The following is a 21,296-nucleotide window of genomic DNA, read 5'->3' as shown; positions in this document are numbered from 1 at the left end:
TCTTACAATCAATGCATAAATAAAATAGTGAAACATACAGAGTGTTATGTAGGTGGTTATATGCAAAGCTGTTTGTTGTTTGGGCATTTTTGAATGGAGGTAACCATGTTTGGTATCACTGACGATGCAAAGAGATCAAAACCGAAATCAACGACTGAATCCTACAAACAAAAGCTTTTTTGAAGTGCTTGTAATAAAGACAAATTGTTGTTGATCCAATGACAAATTTGTCCTTTCATACATAGTGTACAAAAGTCAGTCAACGTAGAAATAAAAATCCCCCCGACTCAGGCGTTCAGTGAATCAGATGTTTAGGGAAAGGGCTCCATGGAGATATTCCAAGACTTTTGGACATGCATAAGTATCAGGAAAATGCATAATGCTCAGAAGCATATGTACAATAGAATTTTACACTTTATATCTCATAAGAGGATTTCAGTCCTCCCTTCATAATGAAAGGTCTAAAGAGGGAGCAGACACAGGGAAAGGCTAATCTTCACACCTGTGAAAGAGACTGAGCTTTTGTGTGTGTGTGTGTGTGCGCATGTGTGTGCGCATGTGTATGCTGAAAGCTCAGTAGGAAACCTACCTGTTTTTTTATTCCCTCTACCCTCAACAGCAGAAGAGTGGGTGTGTGTGCATGTGTGAATGGCTAATGTGGACAGTTGAAGCAGTGGGTAAAGCAAGCATTTTATTTTGATCAGATACAGACTTTTGAAGGTCAAGAGCTCCCTACTGTATGTTATGTCTCACACACATGTGCACACACAAACACACACACCTCTTATTTCGTTGCTGTTCTCATGCTGGCAGCTCAGGGAGCTTGAGAGCATGTAGGTGTGGATAGGAAGGTAGTGGGCGGCTAACAGAAGGATTTAGACAGCTAGTCAGAAGATTTTTGTGTGCATACAGTATATGAAGTGTACGTGTGCACGCTGCTGCAGGCACGGGGGCAGCAAGCTACTGAAGTATTAGGAAGCAGGGTGTTATTACGATCCAGATGTTCTTAAAGGACAAACGGATACATGTGCCAAGTGGAGGCCAGTTTTCTGTCCTTCTACCTGTCTGTGCGAGTGCGTGCCTTTCTGCTGCACTGGCTGTCTGACTTCCCTGTTCATTTATTTGGTTAATGACAGCCACATTTTCCTTCATTACTCCTTTATTCTCCTTTATCTCCTCTCTCTCACATGTCCCTCCTTAACTCCATCCCTTTTCCCCTCTCCCTCTTTCTCATCTCCTCTCTTTTGTGTTTGAATAAATGACATGAAATCACAAAGGCTTAGGCTCTCGCTATATCCTCCATACACACGTAGTCCCCATCTACATACCCACACAACACTGACCCAGATAATGTCTATTCATGCACAGTCGCAAAGCTCTTCTTCTGCGATGGCTGATCACTCGCCACACATAAGACGAGCTGCCAAACGCCACCTTAACACCAAGGTGGCGTTTGTGCCTTTTGAAGCAACAAAACCAGAGGACATAAAGGTGGCTTTGAAGTGACGGGACATTGTATGGCTGAGTCTGGTGCAGTGGGTTGAACCGTGTGAACAAACCCTAAGAGGAAAAGAGAAAAAGCAGGCCAAGGACTGAGAAACTGTTAACGCATGTTTCAACTCTTCACGTCCTTATTTAGCACTATTCCCCACAGACAGAAGCAGTGAGAGAGAGAGGAGAGGTATAGAGGGGAGAGTGTGTTTCCTTTGGGTACAGTTCCCATTAATTGGCATCTTCCATATGCCGTTGAGTTCCAGTTAGGGATAAACATGTGCGCACTCATGGGAAAGCTCATAATTTTCACATTTCTATGGTCTTGAATCAGTCTCCAGTTTTCTCAGTTTAAAATCAAAGGCGCCTGCATGTAGCCAGTGGGTTTGTTGAACAGGAAGCACAGGAACAGGAAGGCGGCCATTGACCCTTTCCCCTCATCCCTCCCTCTTTCTCTTTCTAGTTTATGGATTACTTCCAGATGTACGATCAGCCTGTCAGGTTGCTAGGTCTGGCACTGCGCAGGCATGGTTGTTCAGCTCCAGTGTACAGATATAGTTCAATTCACTGCTGCTTTTCTATTTATTACAGCTGTACTATTGTTTCACAGCCAGAAGGTAGCATTCACAAAATTCCAAATGACTTTTCAGCTGCAGCGTTAGACGGAACAAAGAGCAAGAACAAGGCGCATAGTTACATCATTAATTTTCTCTTTGTTATAAATATTGCTTTCCAGACCAGCTGCTGTAGTGGTATAGGTAGAAATTTTCAGAGATGCCTGTAGGCTTGAAGGACACCTTGTCTAGGTAGTAAAAACTGTTTGCTGGAAATGGTTTGCCTTTTTCTGGGAAGAGATGCGAGGCAAAGAATTTGCAGAGAGAGGTGAATGTCAGTGGTCTGAAAAGGAGAACTCAGTATTTTTTGCCTGCTTGTCAACATTATGAAAAAAAATACTTTTTCATGGAGTCTTGGCAAAACTGGATACAAAGACATTACTGTCTTATACCATTTCCTAGAGTTTCTAAAAGTCTAATAAGTAGTAGAGCCTTCAGCTAACACGCCACCCTCCTGAAAGAGACACTTTACTTTTAAGATTAGGCATAAAACTATATACAGTAAAACATTCCTTATCGTTATAGTTAGGGCTGGATCCGGTGACCTGAACATCCCTTTGTTATTTTGCAAAAGGTTTAGGCTGCACTAGAGGTGTGTGTTTATTACTGTGTTTAAACACTCCTTCCCATAGTGTGTCTATTATCCTGTCTCCTTCTGGTCACACCCAACTGGCCATCACAGCAAATGGGTGTCCATCCCTGAGTCTGGTCCTTCCAGAATCTTTTTTCTGTTAAAAGGGAGTTTTTCCTTCCCTCTGTCGCCATGCACTTGCTCGTAGGGGGTCATGTGATCATTGGAGTTTCTTTCTAATATTGTAGGATCTTTACCTAACAAATTAAAGTGCGTTGAGGGGACTGTTGTTGTAAAGTGGTGCTACATATTGTAAATGAAGCTGAATTGAACTTAATTTTCCGTGTGACTAAATGAGAACGCTACGTGATAGATCCTCCATAAACCTCTAAAACTTACCTAATAATCACACCTAAATGTTTTTGTCGATATTATAGCTGATCAAGTTTCGAAAAACTTCAGTATATCGTGCGCACATAGCAAGCTTGCTATGCTAAACTTCTAATGGTGTCTGTTTGTCTATTTTATTTTCCAAGAGCAAAATGGACAACCCAAGGACACTGTTTCGTTGTACTCGTGAATGTATTATAGGTTATAAAGAATTATTGTTGAAGAACAAGAGAGTAACATCTCCAAACAAACAAACTGCAAACATACAATTTGAGTCTAAATCATTTAAATTAGCCTGAAAATAGCAGTATGAATCACAGAGTCCTCTCCTTGTGGCTTCTTGCCACCCGGCTGCATTCCCATGCTAAAAGGACATCATTTAGGTCTACGAGTGTCATTAGCTTTCAAGGCTGCTTCATTTGTAGATCTGGCCGAAGATCTAATTGTTTTGTCGATATTTATTCAGATAAAAAGCTTCTGCAGGACTAAATTGAGCATTTTTTTAATGTAAAACATGCATTGGTATTTTTCCCGTGGCTTGTATCTTCTGTGCGTGACAACCTTGACTTGCTTTACCTTGAGTAACGGGCATACATATAGTAAGGGGATGTATTTATGGAACACTTTACTCTTAACCAGGTAACTCTATATCTCTCAGATATAGATTGAAACACAGACACACACACACAGAGAAATAGAAGTATCATAAATAAACACACACTTAGAAACTAACTCTAAATACTTTTTTGATCCAGTGTGACCTTGAGGAAGGCAGGAAGCTTAAACATTGTTTTTCTGCTGCTTTAGTGTTAGCTCTTTCTAAATCCTGACCATGTTGCGGTCTTCAACTTTGAAAGAGATTGAAAAATACAAGTGCAAATTTTCCTGCTATCTCAATTCAATTTGCTGCGAGTTTGGCTGACAAAGTCATCCACTGCCCACACACAGATTAAAGGCAGTGAAAATATGGCGTCCCACATGACAGGTACATCTGGCAGAGTGTGTTTATGACTGACACAGAGAAACAGCCACAGGGCTCTCCTTTCCTTGCCTGCCTCAGAAAATGAATTATTGAGAGTGATGAACTGAAAATAACGTGGATGAGTAAAGGAGGCTCACTGCCCCTCCTACACACACTCTTCTGGTCACGGGGCCGGCCGATGTGGGCACGTTTACTGCCGTGTGTGTGTGTGTAATGTTTTAATGAAGATATTTAAGCTGCACGTGGCTACTGAGGCAAAAAGTTACATTAATAGTAAAAGTTTGTTCTTTGTGTGTGTTTTTGTGTCGGTCTGGTGGGCTTTGTTCAAAAGGAGATGCTGTGTTCCTACAGCCTTTTATCTTGATGGCAAAACAGACAGAAGAATAAGTTATTCAGACTGTGAGTCAAACTCCCAGCAGACTTCTATTGGCCTGTCATGCTTTCTCCCTCTCTTTCTTTCCATCCCTCGCCCATGACCCCGCTCACACAGAAACACACATGCACCTGGGATCTATTTTATCTGTTTTTAGACGGCAAGATAATCACCCAGGCTCAAAATTAGCGTGCCATCATCTTGGGTTACCACTAGAAAAGTGCGTTTCTGTGTAGATGTGGTTTGCTTTAATTGTACTGAAATTGAGCTCTCTCTTTTTCGCTCTCTTTCCCTGATTTTTTTTTCTTTTTTCTTTTTTTTTTGGAGCGGTTTGTGTATGTGTGTGTGCCTGTCAGCGAGAGAGTAAATATTTGTGCAAGAGCTCTGGAGAAGGTCAGGGTCAAAGTATGACAGACAGCCCACTGGGAAATAAAGACACACATACATACGCAGTCTTTCTTTTGCTCTCTCACACTGTCTCTCTGACACACACACACACACATAATGAGAATCAAATAGAGATGGTGAGAATGGAAGTAAAACATAAGTAGACAGACAGTAGGGGACACAGAAAGTTAGAGAAAAACAGAAACAAAGAAAGGACCAAAAAGACAGATATGGAGAGAATAAGGAAGAGAGAGAGGGCTTCATCCTGTAGTTCCCCTTGGCCGCTCTCAGTAATTGGCTGATGTCCAAGGGACAGAGAGTAGATCAGAAATCAGCCTGGGTGTACTCATGTGCTTCATGTACTGGACATCACAAACCATTTCATATCCACTGTGGTCTTGTGCCTTTATGCGCGCGCGTGTCAGAGATGTTGTAAGACGCCATAAATAGAGTAAGGGTCTGTCCAGAGGCATCAATCATAGAGGTCTATGGCTTCCATGTGGTCACGGATCATGGCCGCTCTGCAAACATGTGATCCCAACTTGCTAGAGTCAGTTAAAAGCAACTGCTGCTATACATCATGTGCTTTCAAAGAAAACATCAGAGTTTTAAGAATAACCCCACTGTGAGCTTCACTCACATGTGTTGAGCAGTAGCAGCTGAACTGGGTGTCAGTAATGTAAACTCACTGTACACTAAAACCTCAAGGCCCGTGTCTTTAACAGCAGAGCATTTCCAGAAATGCCACTCACAGAAAACAGATATGCTTCTGATTAATTATGAGGTGTTTTTCTATAAGCTATATCCCTCGTATTTCCGCACAGTCCTACATTTGTAAATAAATAGATTCTATCATAAACATCTTGGCAGCGTATTTTAACACCTTTTCTATGGTGGGATGGACTGTCTATACACATAGATTTTCATCTCATATGGCATTTCTTCATTTATTGTAATTATGCAGCTAAATGCATGTACAGCAAATATCCCTTGATACTGGCAACGTCTGTTCTGTTTGTTTCCTATTTGCAATATATTGTTTTTTTCAGTAGCCTTTCCTGCTAGAACAAGTAAATCTCTCTGATGTTAAAAAATCAGAGTCTACAAATATTCGAATGAGTCATTAAAATGTATTTTTTAGCGCACTGAATCCCAGTATGCTAGTGAACAAACATTCACATTAGCATTGCTGTCAGCTTTAGTGTGTTTGCAAATAAGCCTACGCACTCTGCAATGCAACTTGTGCTTGCAGGTGACAGTTTTGCCAATAATTTCATATAGATTTGTGTCAAACTTGACTTTAAAATAAGGCACATACCTTCTTTCTTTGGGCTATTTCTTAACCCAGAATGCTTGCACAGGAATTGTGTGTTTGTGTGAGCTTGCATGTGTGGGGCAGGATTAGTAGTAATGGGGAATATTATGGTGTTAAATGTTGTTATGAACTCCGATTAAGGATTAGAGGATCTCAGCAGGGGGCTGGACTCTGGATGCTGACATCTCTATCTCACACAGATCTCCTCATTACTACACACACACATACACAGAGCTCCACACACACTTTACTTTGGTCTCTATAAACAGAACCCTACACCGCACACAACACCTCATACGCTACTTCCACTTATTAACGTTTGAAATCATTTACGTCACCGGCACATTTTCAGTTAATAAAGTCACATGGGTTATGCTCCTCTGCCGCTGTTAAAAGGTACACACTCTTTGCTGTGCTCCAGTTAATCAATTAATCAAAATGATGTGTTTATATAGTGAAGCACCATTAAGCGTGTAATGGAACTGTGTATTTTATTCTGTGTATCACATGTTTGGTGTAAACCTGGCTCGATGGCCGCCATTTTTATTCATTTCTTTTTTTGCACATAATTTTTTTCACGTATGCTATTTTTGACCATCTTTCTGAGGTTTGTTTTGTGTGACAACAATGTCAGTTCGACTGAAAACACGTTTCACAGGCATGTACGCATGAACACAAACAAACGCACCTACAGATGTTACCCCGGTGGCCATAAAGGACGTCACTTTCAATCTTGTCAGATTTCTCCACTGACGCTTGATGTATCAATTTTTAAGTAGCTGGCTTCAACTCGGGGATGTGTATATATACACACGCACTTACACACAGACACACACTCTCACTCGAACACAGACTGCTCTGTGCTCCGGGAGCTGTGGCACTTGAGGGGTACTCGAAGGGTTCCATCTTGAAAGGCTGTTGCCATGGTGACAATTATGGAGCTCATCTCCCATGGGCCAGCAAGCTTTACACAACTTTCCTCCCAGCTGAACACGGCCTTTCACATACACAGTGTACCCCCCACCTATGCACAAACACACGCACAATTTTCTCCTCTTTTCTGCCCTTTATGGTAAATCCGGCCGAGAGCCAATATTTGACTTGAACCGAGCGCGACAGAAAGCAAAAGAACGGAGCAATTAGCACTTAAACTTTTGTAAGGGAAGTGAAGAGGAGGAGAGCGCTCACCGTCATCCAGAGGAAGTGTTTGTGTCAGAAGAATGCAGCGGAGGTGATTTTGCATACGTTCAGAAGCTGGTTGAATGTAATTAGCGTGTAATGATTCTGACGGTGAGATATTGGGCTCACGTTCCTGTGCATACACTTGCATCTAAATCTGTAAAGGCCCTATTGAACATTAATGGAACACATTTCCTGAACTATTGCAGTCAGCAGCTTCTGTTTTTCGTGTAAGCATTTAATCACTGCTGAAGCATAGCGGTTCATAGAGAAACACAGCTAACGTGTTAGAATGTATCCTGAACTGGCTCGAGGGGTCATCAAAGCTGCCAGGAATCATTAATCACGGCATAGGTCAGAGCTTTGCCCACAGACAAAGTCAGCCAGCTCCATACATACGTGACCCTTGAACAGGATAATTTAAATTGACTGTAAAGGCTACGTGTGCAGAAGTGTAGGATGAGATTGTAATATATTCATCCTCGAGGGAAGGAATAAAAAGGCTGTGAACCACTGTTCTAACACAGCACATTCGTTTTATGCCTGCTAAAAGGAGGAAAGTGACTGGGAATAAACGCGCATGTAATTTGTCAGTAAAGAGGACGTTAACTGCTATTTTGGTGACAATTTGAGTCATTTGTCAAGAAAATAAATGGTCACAAACTGTCACAGCTTCTGGCATGTGAACATTGGCAGTTTTCCTTTTTTCTTATGAGATTCAAGGAGCGTTTGCTCAGGTTTATTCATTAAACCTGGAAAATCTGTATGAAAAGAGTCTTATTTGCTGAATGCAAACACGAGAAAAAATAATTCAAGAATCTGATCACCTGATGAACTGTTGTAGCCGAACATTTGCGTTTCTTTTCCCTCCAGCGATTCCTGAGGCAGATGTTTGCTATTTCATCTGCTAAATGCTTTACTGGGTTTTTTAGCTGCTAACTGTCTGTCATTTGGTGTTGAGCAATGGGTTTATAAAACCCCATTATTATACACTACCTCGCACTACCTTTTAACTGAAAACAACTGTCTCCTTGGGCTGAAAGTAAGGCTGATGGGTGCTGGGAGTGAACCAGAACTGTCAGACTGTGAGGAAAATAAACCAAAACCATGAGTTAATAGATACTAAAAAACTCAGAGGATGAAAATTCTTTGTTGATGAATATATATTTTGCTGAGTGCCTATAAACACTATACAGATGATGGACCTGTTTGTTTATTGACTCCTGCATTTCAAGTCTGAAGTTTTGAGCTTCGGCTATAGTTTGTGAAGCTGTAAGTTAAGAGAAGAAGTGGCTCTGACTGAGAAACTGATGACACCAAAATCTCAGATGACAACGGCTTATCGATTGCAAGGTTGCCATCCCATAAAACACACCCTGTTTAATCACCTATTTCATTCTTGGGCACTTGAGGGGTACTCGAAGGGTTCCATCACTGTGTATATACAAAATGAACACTGTGTATATTCCATAAGATTTGAAACTGGGTACTGGGACCACAAAAAAAACTATAAAAGTATTTACTGAGGCATTAAATCTGAAGACGTAAAGTCATTTTGTCATAGACTTCTCTACAACTGGAAGGGAGTCACTTCCTGTGCATAATTGCAGGTTTAAGGCACTTCAGCAGTGCCAACTCTTTTCAGACCTGGCAGCTAAGAATAGCTTTTCTATGGTGTTTGTGTACACACAGGACTTCAAAGGGCCCTGGGAAACTGCAATATGTTTATTTTATTTTTTTCTGGCATTTTATAATAGATTTATAGAACTAATCAGTTTTTGTGGTTCTATAAAACAATAAGATGTGGAGTGGAACAGAACTCAATCATCTCTTGTGTACAGTGTTTTTCCCAAAGGAAGAAGTTGTGCTGTTCCCATCTCAATCAGTGCATGGTGACTGAGGGTGTGTCTTGAGTAGCAGTACTATATCATATCTAAGAGCTATCGATTGGCATAAATACACCGACTCTCTCTAGTGACCACATGAATAATTAATAGGACACTGGATCTGAGGCCACTCTTTATCATACACAGAAATGCATACACAGATCTGAAAAACACGCGCACACACACACACACACAACACTGTCAGCTGAGGAAAATGTTAATTTGGAGTTAGCTCATAGTTCTACGACATAGTTTTTGTGTCTAAACTTTTGCTCTTGTGTGTGTCTGCTTTGTGTGTATGTTTATGCGATCACTGTCTTACTGCTTCAGGCTTCTTGTCCCTTTTTTTTTTATATCTGTGGTAAATCATTAATCATAAGGGAACCAACCCAAGTAACATATTTCCCATGGGGCAGACACTGGGAGTAGCTTGAGAAAAGTAGCGAGAGAAGCAGAGAGAGAGAGGAAGGAGAGAGAGAGAAGGAAAAGGGTTACTAAGAAAGTAAAAGAGGTGGAAAAGGGGAGTAGAAAGCAGCACATGAGGATAAGGAAGCTCTACTCAGACTGGCCAAGTCACCATTCTTGAACAAAGTTTTTGATCAGGTGGTTGTATGTGTGCCAAGGCTGGCATAGGGTGCCCTGTCTGTCCTTTACCGCTGAGGCCCTTTGTGCCTCTGTGGCTGGCTAGCGCCTGTAGCCAGGACTCTCCGGATGCAACGTCCCCCCAGGAGAAAAGACGCTTTTCCACCGTGCTCCTACGGCCCAGCCAACAGGAACACACACAGTCACCAGCACAGCACATAGGCACCCATTACCTTAAAGGCTGACAGGAAGGAGGAAAGAGAGCAGAAACCCTTTGAGAATTACCACTCCCTTTATTTTCATTTCATTTCTTTCTCGTTTTCTTTCTCTCATTTTTACACCTACACACCCACATCCCCTTTTTTTTTCTCAGTGTTCTCTCAGGTCTTTTGGGGATTGTGCCAGTGGACTTTGCTCCCCTATGATGAATGATTTACCTAAAAATACTGTCTGTATGTGAGCACACAGCATCCAGGTGGAGGAACTTACCTTCACAGTGAGAAATCAAACTACTTTTAGGCCACTTTTCTGTTCCACTGTCTGCAGGTTAACCGCGGCATTGAATATGCGTGCTTGTGTGTGTTAGCGTGGTAATATACAGCCTTTCTGGGACAAGTGACGCGTAGCTTGATTAAATCCATGACCTTCACCAGCAGCACAAGCAATCAGCAGGCGAACACATGCGTTCGCACACACACACGCTGCATACTTAACACCTTCTCACACAGGAGCGCTTGGCACACAAACGTGCAATCAGCACCTGGTGGAATCGGTCGCATCATTGATCCAACCTGTTCATAGCTGCATGTATACATATCCACACAAACGTGCACATACACACGCCAGGCACCTATCAAATTGCATTTGAGACACCCTCATTTTCCTTACATAGAGTTTTGTACACTGTAATACTATTTACCACCGTGGCAGAAAAAGCCTCGCAATAATGGGAATACCAGGACTATGAATGTATAAATAAATACATCCGTAATCTATATTCAGATTACCAAAGGGAAAGTCAGGAATTCTATTTTCCTGCCTAGGATGCAAAAGGGAAATCATTCACGTCCCCAGTCTATTACAGTAGGTTGCTCCCGTTGAGCGGTATCACAGTTTTCCCTCCCCAGTTTTATGACTCCACATAATGACTAATGTGCAGCTACTGTAACAGCTCTACCAGTAGTCATATTATATTATTGTAACTATTGCTGTGACTGCGGCTGTATATATTTTTGAGCCCTTGGTTGCCCGAAGATCTAATGCTTATATAACAGGAATGACAGTTGATCTGCTGTTGAACTGTGTTATTGTATCGTACAACTCTGTTGTTACACCAGTCTTTTAGCCTCATGTGAAAGGCGCTCACGTAGACCTATTGTCACAACATATTAAATCAGACTTTGTTTTCCTGTTCTTTGCCACGAGCGCTGCATGGCACATTCTGTGACCCACCTGTATCTGTAGTATCTATCTTTTACAAAAAAAAAAAAGAAGAAAAGAAAAATGTTTTACTGCATTGTTTGTATTTTTTTAGTACGTGTTATAGAATTGTAACCATCTTATCTGAACAAGCAATCATATTGATCTTTAAATGAGATATAAGACTATTTCTACTGCAAAAGGCCAAAAAAGTATGTATTAAGAAGTCTCAAAGAGATTGTTTTTAAGCTCCAATCGTACCATTTGCTTTCATTTTCACATGTTTTTGCACTGACACTGAAACTGTTTGGTTACATTTAGGCAAAGCAATTACTTGGTTGAGAGGAAAAAAATGTGGTTTTTGTTCATTTGGTGTTGTTTACAAAGTCTATGTTAGGAAGCAAACTAGGTTAATAATGTAGTTTTAGTTAAGAGTGGCAACACCAGCACTCATGTTACGTTGCAGTTACACACTTGATCATCCTTATCTTTAAAACATAACTAAGAGTCAAAATAAGAACTTAGACAAAAAATAACCGTTTTTGGAGAAGGGTAGGACGCTTGTAAGTTTTTCTCTGACTTCTCTTTATTATGTGCAGGCTTCAAGTATAATTCTGTATACTTTCTGTATTATTTATGTATTTAAATTATGATAGCAATATTAACTTAAAAGTAAGATTTGGGGACTTGATGACAAAACTTCATGATGAGAGACGCATCCAGACATAAATTCAGATTGTTTGGATTTTTTGATCGAGAGATAAAAACAAAAGTAGTCATCTGATTGTGTGTATTTCTTGTCTCTCTAGCAACACTGCTTTGTTCTAAGAGCTCAGCAATTTCTTTGGCCTGTACAATGTCACAGTAACTGACAGTATTATGTCCAAATCAGCCAAATTCAGACAATCACATTGTAGCAAGGCAGGGATTTCTGCTACAATTGCAACTACTAGCTTTTATCATCACATTACAAACAACAATATAGTAAATTGTTGTTTAAGTGTTCAAAGCAAAGTGTTTTGCAACACTTTTCTTTATGGTTAATAAATGCTGACTGTGTATTGTGTTTGTTGCAATGGCACAACTTCTTATTCCATATTCATCTTCTTTCCTCGCTCCAGCGTGCAGACCTGCCACCTACAAAGCTTCAGCTACAGATGCCTACTGCACCAAATGCCCCCCTCACAGCTCCTCCCCACAGGAACAGGCCACAGAGTGCATTTGTGAGAAAGGTTTCTACCGTGCTGAGAACGACCCTCGCTCAATGGCTTGCACACGTGAGTGATTCAAACACTGCCAGAAAGTTCAAGCCATCACAATCATAATATTCACTAGAATTCACTATAGTGAAATTATTGTTTGGCTATAAAATTATTTAGTCACTTTTCATTTAATCAGTTTGCAGTGGATACAATTACTGTAAGAACAGCACACAGATACGTGGTTCAAATGCTCTCTCTTTCGGTTTCCATTCTCTCTTACACGTAGACACACACACACACACACATACAGCCAGAGAGTTTGGGCTACATAGTCATGGAAAGACACAGAGAGGACGCAAAAAGATGGGGGATGATTGAGTGTGCAGGAGAAACAGAAACAGATAGATTAAGATAGACGGAGGGAAGTGGAGGCGGGAAAGGACATTGTCATGGCAGAGGAGAGAGACGGAACTTGAGAAATATGGAGGAACGCGTGCACACACACACATACACACACACACACACACATGCACACTCATACTCAAACCCATTATCAGGTTATGGTAGATTACACTCATTAATCGTTGTAGCAGGTGAGATGTGACAGGTGTTATCAGCTGGAAATGAGTAACGGTTTGTTCAAATATGTATGGGCAGACACGCGCACGCCATCTCTCTTGAATGGTGAAGAGCACTATGGAGGATTGAGGAAGGAAAATGAGAAAATAAGGAGAAAAGGTGAGAGAGTTAGTCATGGAAAGATGGAGAGTGACACTCGAGACATAAGAAAAGAATAGAACAGTGGGGGAAATCGTTGAGTATCAGAGGCATATAATCTAAGTGTCATAAAAGGCCGATCAGTACCAACGGTGATGATGGACAGTTAAGTGCGGCCAAGGGAAGTGAGGATGGAGAAAAGAAAAAAAAGACAGAATTAGAATAAGTCAGCACACTCTTTTAGAAGATTTATAACCAACGGCCTCAATTATACGTAGTAGGGGCTCCGTCGCATGCTGCCGGGTCTCAGCACTGGGAGGGCCAGTCAAGAAAGTCTCAAGCTCTGCTGGTCCCCCCCTGGGGCTCACGGCTCAGCCAGGACCCTGATGAGATGTCAGCATGAATAGGAATGTACTGCCAAATTCCATATGGTTAAAATACTGGCACCTTGCTGTGCTGTGAGTAACCACAGTTGGGGATTTCTATATGAGTGGTTCTCATGCTACAGGAATAGCTTACCTTGATGATTTGTTTGTGTTTCAAGGATTCTTCAGATTCAGAACTGACCTTTCCACTGATAAGGTATCCATGGTCTTAAAAGAGTTTAATGGAATCTAAAATATATTTTCCTAAATTTGGTGTTCTGAATGTTAAACACATATGTAAATATCTTAAACACATATATAAACAAGTGTTGGTAAGTGCTTTTGTTTCCTTTTTTCTGGATTTTTTTTTCTTTTTTCATATACAAAATACAGCCCATATAAAAGTGTACATATTAAAGTGACAAAGTCCAGTTTGTGAACTCGGGTACATTCACAGACAAAACGGTCCTGTCCTTGTAAGAAATTCATCATGTTACTTCAAATGCAACAAAAACCATTTAAGATATTATTCAAATGTATTAACTCTGGATATTATATTAAACTGTCTTTCAAGAAGAATGCGCTCCATCTAAAGGTATAATGGAGAGCATTTGCGTGTAACTTTCTTTGGTTCCTTGAGAATGATTACTGACATACTCTTTGGACTCTGACAGAGTGATAAACTAATCATTTCAGCTGAAGCTCAGAGTGATATTAACCACCTAAATCATAAAATGCAACCGACTTGTAAGAATTACTCTGGGCACTTTCCATAGATCATTGTCCTCTTACTATTTATTATCTGCAGTGCACTCTCAGGGTGTGAGTTAATTTCACATGGTAAAAAATCTTTGTGCAGTCAAGTATCGGCTATTTAATATTATACAAATTCTCTTTAAAGGTTTAAGATTGAAATTGGAAAGTGCAATATGATACATTATTCTTCAATGTGACAATCTGCCAAACTCTTTCAATCACTGTCGATTTCAAAGCTAATTAACAGACTGGAAAAATATGCACCTCGTGGTTGAAGTCAGTTATTAAATTTGTAATTTAATCAGCGTGATGTCTGTTCTTTATAGAAATCGCAATTCATTTGGTAATGAGCATGAAGACGATGCACATTGAAAGACTGGATATTTCAGAAAATAATATTTGTCTGTATTTCAAGGAGGGGCTCTGATAAAGACAGTTTTATGCCATGCTTCTCACCAATTAAATGCTAGAATAGCTTGGATTAATTAGCAGGGTGCCACATGTATTGTAATACTATTTTATAGATGACTATATATTTGGAAGTGCATTATTAAATCCAGTTGTAACCTGTGAGATTTGGGGCGTTTGTAGTCCTTTTTAAGCAACATTTGAAGGCAGTGACAATGATGGTTAACCAATGTGGTGTACAGTTTCACCAAGGTTTCCATTTAGAAACCTTTACACTAGATTTAGTGTTGTTAAAGCAGTTTAAAAGGAACTTTAAAAAAATGTAATAAATAAATAATGAATAGTAAAAAGATACAGAAACTGATCAGAGCCTTTGTATTCTCTCAGGTCCTCCATCTGCTCCTGAGAATCCCATCTCAACTGTGAATGAAACCTGCGTCACCTTGGAGTGGGCACCACCCAGAGACACCGGAGGCAGAGGAGACATCATCTACAACCTCAATTGCACAAAGTGCTCTGGTGATGGCAAGAAGTGCACAAAATGCGGTAGCAACGTCCATTTTGTTCCCAGGAACTTTGGTCTCTCATCAACAACCGTGTTGGTTACCGACTTGGAGCCAGACTCCAACTACAGCTTCACAATTGAGAGTGAGAATGGAGTGTCAGCCTTAAGTCCAACACCCAAGGGAAAAGTCGTGATAAATGTCACAACATCGCAGACAGGTGAGAACATGTGCAAGTCTTAAACAAAGACATCCCAATTTGCATATGAATGTATTTGTTGATGCCGGGAAGCTCTTTCACAGTATTATTTATTATGTTTCAAGACATTTGGGGATTTAATATGCAGTAAATACTTATAAAAAATATATAAATATAAAAAAATATATATATAAAAAGCAACATATTATTTGGCCTGAACATCTTCTGTTTATAAATAGCATCAAGCTTATGTGAGAACTATAAACATTGATGTGAAGCATCTCTAACACTCTGACTCTAAATGACATCTTTGCACCCTTGCCTGCATGTGCAATCATATTTGCATATGTCACATGGTGGGACTGCGTAACAGAAGTGTAGCAAGGTGACGATCTCTTTCAGGTCTCATACTACTGTGTATGAGAGGTGGGAGGAAGGTGAAAGGGGTGTGGGAGGTTGTTAACCTCATTAAAATCCCCACATGCCTTGATTGTCGCTCTCAACTATGCACACACATACACACACACACACTCGCATGCACAAGCAAACACACTTTCAAACCACACAAGCATCTGCTCCGATGTGTGAATGGATCGGAAGTCGTAGGGTTTGGGGTTTGCACTGATCACATGAGCAGATGACATACACGTGAGTGTCACACATCTTGTAAGCTGTTTCATTAACACAATAAAATGTCTGACATATTGCAGTATGGGTCTTCTCATGTCATGGTCCTGCACCAGCCTGTCTTGTAGAGCTCTACTTTCTCTTTTATTCACGCTTTCTCCCTTTGTTTTTTCTATTTTTTGTAGTCAGCGTAGTGTTGAAGGAAAGGCGGAGCAAGGACAGTGTGACTTTGGCCTGGCAGGGCCCAGAGAGACCCAATGGGGTGATCGTGGAATATGAGGTTATCTACTATGAGAAGGTGAGAAAGACCTACACATACACTAAAATGCACATGTGGGGTAAACTGTCTTACCTAAATAAGTATGTCTCCCAAAAAGTCATTATGCGCAGCTGAAAATATCTCGAGTACCCCGTAACACTACATATTTTCTAATTTTCTTGTTGTCTGTACTGCAGCCTTAGGGTATGTCACTAATGACTTGTTCATCACAAACATCTACAATGCCTTTTTTCAGTTTCTCCCTTTCTATGTTTTCACTGCCTTATCACTAACATCTCCTTTACTGTTCATGCCAAGCTAATTAACCAAACATCTGTTGAACAAACCTCGTAAAACCTGGATGAGGTGATGAAATTGAGTCTCTGTATGTGTGGGGGTTTTGAGCTTGTTTTTATATTCCGATGGGGAGTTAAGCCTAAATACTTACCAACATATGGGGACTTGTGCCACAGTAAGGACAAGCATTCAAACAAGTCCCCATAGGTGCTTTTTTTAGGGTTAAAACTTTATTTTAGAAAAAAGGTTGAGAAATAGATTGGGATTAGGACAAAGCATTGAAATTTGATGTTCTAAGTCAGGGTAAGTGGCTTGGGATTGCATTAGATTAATGAGTGTCCTCGTGTGGACGATGGAACAAGATTGTGTGTCTGTGTGCGTGCACGCTATCTGATCATGTGTGTGTGTGGGCTGGCAGGCATTACCAGTAAAACAGTGTTAATCCGTGTTGTAAAGTGTCTTCCATTAGGTAGAGTATCAGCCTCTCTGCAGGGAATCAGCTTACTGACAGACACACTTATTCTTTATTCATCCTCCTGCACACATGTATATAAGTGCACGCACACTCACAAGGTAGTTGAGGAAGGAAGTGAAGCGGGACTAGTAACCGCATAATGCTTTGGAGTGTGGAGAGGAAAAGATTTGAGAGTTGACAGATGCTCATGTATAAATGCCACCAAATGGTCCAGTGATGAACAAATGAAAACTTAGTGAGGTGTATTTGGACCCTGGAGACATTTAAATTCAACAATTTGAGGTTTTTATTATTTCCAGACTATTTTTGTTAGAATATTGCTCTGTACAAACCTCTTTAGAGGTTTTGTATATTCAACCATTTTTTTAAATCCAGACTCATTTAATTTCTTGGCCACTTAATATCATCTATTTTAATTTTCTCTCCTTTTTCACTCATTGTTTCACTTTGTTTTTCTGCTCCAGAACCAACGAGAACAGAACTATACAGTTCTGAAGACTCGCTCCAACATGATGACAGTGGAAGGGCTCAAACCTGGGACCACCTATGTGTTCAGGGTCCGGGCTCGGACTGATGGGGGGTATGGGAGCTACGGTGGAGAGATTGAGCTGGAAACAAGTCACGAAGGTACAGTAAAACAAGGAATAATAGATTTTTTTTTTTTTACTTATAGGGAATCGGATATTTCAGTTTTCCTCACAGCTGTTTTGTTCCACTTTGTGCAGTTGATTTGTTTCTTTTTCATCTGTTTTCCTCCTACTAAATTTCCATGTGTTCAGCTGAAAATTAGAATAGCAGCCAGTCCATGTTTAATACACGCCTGTTCTTCAAATGCAGTATGCATTCTTAATATTAGAGACCTAAAAGTGCTGGTAAAAAAAACAAATGTACTTCCATATTATATCAAGTGTACTAAGATTTGAAGTCATCCCTGCTGTTTAAATCAATCGACTGTATGGTTATAAAATATCTTACTTTCATCCGAACAGCTTCTTCAGTTCTGCTGTCAGACAGAGACACCTTGGCAGTCTCATAGGTTGTCATCTATGTATCTGAACCAGTGGCTCGAAAGTTTTGTGGAATACTTATCAGGTAAAAGGGAGACAAGCCAGTTTCACAAGGAAGGATGTGCCATTGGATTGAAAATCTTGATTCACACAGAACACTGGATGTATATATATATATATATATATATATATATATATATATATACACATATACATATATATATGTATATGTATATATATATATATATATATATATATATATATATATATATATATATATATATATATATATATATATATATATATAGTCATAATTAAAGGCAAAAATTAAATTGAAGGAATGACAAATAGGTGCCATTTTGTAGCAGTTCAGATGAAAACTTGATTTGATAGCTTAATACATGGATTATTCCAAGTAAAATGTTGCCTTATACTTAGATTTTAATAGACTAGGAATTTATACAAAAGGCAAATCCATGCCTGGTTAAGTTCAGCGGGGTTGTTCAGGCCTCATAAACAGCTTTGTGTTGCTTCTCTGTCATGTTGTTTTCAAATTCCCCGTGTTCATCCATTCTTTTTATTGTTGTTGTTGATGTTAAGGTTGGGGTCATTCATTTTCATTATCACTTTATTGTGGGTGCTAGGATTTTCTACTTTAGAGGTTGCGTAATGTGTTCTTCAACGTGATCAATGATTCCAAGACAAAGTGGAGGAAAGTAGAGGGGGATACATGTGTAAATGGTTGGCACTGCACCATACACTGTCTGGAAGGCATACAAATAGCATACATACGGATGACAGTTCATGTCATTCAGTAATCAATTAAAGTAATTAAAAACTTGGTCCTGCAACAAATGCCTATTGATGTGAAAGATGATTTCTGTCCTTTAAATTGCTCCTAGTAATGCAACATATACATCTCAATATTTAGAGCATTTATATAAAACGTGAAAAATGAGAACAATTATGCAAGTTGTGCAAATTATGCATTCTTTATGGGTGACAGTAGAGGGCAAAAAGAAATTAGAGTTTATACAAGTATACGGGAAAATATACCTACAGTTAAATTAATTTGTAACCTCTTTAAATTTGTGTGCTATTGAGTTTATGGTTTCAATTCCTAGTATCAAATTTTAATTAATACAACAAGGTGTATATTTTCTTTTCTTGGCTGTCACCAAAATACTCAGTACTTTATAGAATGTCAGCTGATGAACCCGCGGAGAATTCTGATCTCACTCCTTCTATGCTCAAAGGTATATAGAGCTGTTACTGTGCCTTCAAATAAAGGTTCACAGTCAAGTTCAGTGTTCTAAAATACAGGATCTGCCTTATGCAGCTGATCCAATATCTCAGTAATCTAATTAGATCAATTCTATTGATTGTTAAAGAAGGGGTGAGTACGTGTGCACCACAAAATATAACAGGAGATCAATGCTTATCTGTACTTACCTTGGAGCTTTAATTTGCCTCTTCAACACATGCACAAGCACACACATATATACAGTGCATACACACTCAGACGCACATGTCTGCCCATGCTTAGCTAAACCAGATAAATGAGGTATTTGTTTTGAGTAATGGCTCGATTGGTGTGGCGTAAAAATCGATGCATCTTTGCAGAAAGTTCTCGGTGGTAGCCTTGTTATGTGCAATGTTAACATATCCATTTGGACAGCACAGAAGAATGGGAATAGCTTTCACGTCTACTCTCATACCCTCGCAGGGAATGTAGAGAGGGAGAGCGCTTTTCATCAAGGACCTTACTTACTATTCCATCCACCTCCCTTTCTCTCCTTTACTCGTTTGCGGCCCTCTCTTTTTTCAGTCTCCCTCAGCCTCTGTCTTTTACCTCTTTTTCTATTGCTATCATATTTCATTCTATCTCTATCCTCCTCCGCCACTTTCTCGCTCTCACTTGCTATCTTTTTAACTCCCAGCCTTCCTTACTTTTTTCTTCTGTCAATTTCCCCCTGTAGAAAACATTGCTGACTTTTTTTCCCAATCTCATTTATGCTTGCTTAAATAACAGCCTTCACTTTTTCTCTTTTGTAGATGTTTTGGCCATAGGGGACCCTAATCAGTCTACCATTCTGGCTGTGTCGATCGCAGGAGGAATTGTTCTCCTCATCTTCCTGGTGACTTGCTTCGTTGTCAGCGGAAGGTAGGGCCAGCAGTAAGAAGGGGTTGGCAATTACCTTCCCTGTTAATATTATGTCATTTTGTCACCATTCTTAAATGTAATGGAAATAATCCCTGTAGCCAAAGCCTGGTACATCTTAAATCTCTCTGGGCCACAGACCTTTATTGTTGTCCAACAACTGTTAAAAAGCACAGTTATGAGCTACACTGTTGCTGTGGGTGACACATTCTTTTGATGCACTGAATGTGGCGACTTTATTTGGAGTCAGTTTCACACAGTGCTGCTCAAAGGCGTACTTAAACGCAGCTGAAAATGGGCCACAATTTCAAGTTCTTTTCACAATATTTACTCCTTTGGAGTAACAATTGTTTAAAAAAAATCAGCCAGTTGTAAGAAATGCACTGTTATTTAAAAAAAAAATTATATTATATTTCTGAATAAACAGTTCCCCTGTTCAGTATGAACCAGTGGGCTTGCCTGAGGAAAGATATAAAAAGAACATAAAATATCAGAAATGTTACCCTTTAAATTGATGGGATACAGTTTTTTGGCCACTCTAACACAGCGAATGAGCTAAACTCCAGACAGCTATATTCTCAGTAGTTGTACTTTATTGGGTCACCAACAAAAAAGATTTAGGCTGAAATTGACTGAACTTAAATTCAGTGAGCCCTATGAACATGTGCATTCATGCACACACAAGCTAAGCTCTCTTCATATCTCTCTGTCTGTCTCTGAGGGATTACGCATGGGTGTGCCAAAGCAGGGCCTCCAACTTTGACATTTACACAGGCGCCAAAGTCCAACTAAAGGCCGTGTTATTCTGTATGTGAAGAGCATGGACTTTCAATGATCACTCTCTTTGAAGGTTAGACTGCTGGTAATGCTCTGGCTCACAGAAGGCCATAGAAGAGAAGGACGTGAAAGAAGAAGAAGAAAGGAAAATAAAAGAATGCAGATTGGTTGAGAGGCTAGAAGATGAAAGGATGTAAGTTAGAAGAAGGCTCTTTAGAGAGGACGAAATGGATGGGGGGAGAAAAGTAGGGATGACAGGCATTCGTGACTGACTGTACCTGTAATTAAATGTTTATCCTGTATGAGTTCAAATTACAGGAGATTAGGCACATTTTAAGAACTCCGCTACTATGC

General features: G+C 39.9%; 1 protein-coding gene across 2 annotated transcripts in view; it reads left to right on the top strand.

The window, feature by feature from the left end:
* Positions 1 to 21,296, top strand: part of epha4b (eph receptor A4b) — a 79,464-nt gene that overhangs the window by 27,179 nt on the left and 30,989 nt on the right. For both annotated transcript variants that reach the window (XM_063462900.1, XM_063462899.1), the window contains exons 6-10: positions 12,311 to 12,466; positions 15,025 to 15,360; positions 16,152 to 16,264; positions 17,462 to 17,624; positions 20,060 to 20,168. In XM_063462900.1, coding sequence (XP_063318970.1) covers positions 12,311 to 12,466; positions 15,025 to 15,360; positions 16,152 to 16,264; positions 17,462 to 17,624; positions 20,060 to 20,168 — 877 coding nt within the window. The remainder of the gene's footprint in view (positions 1 to 12,310; positions 12,467 to 15,024; positions 15,361 to 16,151; positions 16,265 to 17,461; positions 17,625 to 20,059; positions 20,169 to 21,296) is intronic.

The sequence above is a fragment of the Pelmatolapia mariae genome, linkage group LG18, assembly GCF_036321145.2.
Source record: "Pelmatolapia mariae isolate MD_Pm_ZW linkage group LG18, Pm_UMD_F_2, whole genome shotgun sequence".
Lineage (NCBI taxonomy): Eukaryota > Metazoa > Chordata > Actinopteri > Cichliformes > Cichlidae > Pelmatolapia > Pelmatolapia mariae.
This window is presented reverse-complemented; position numbering and strand designations above follow the sequence as displayed.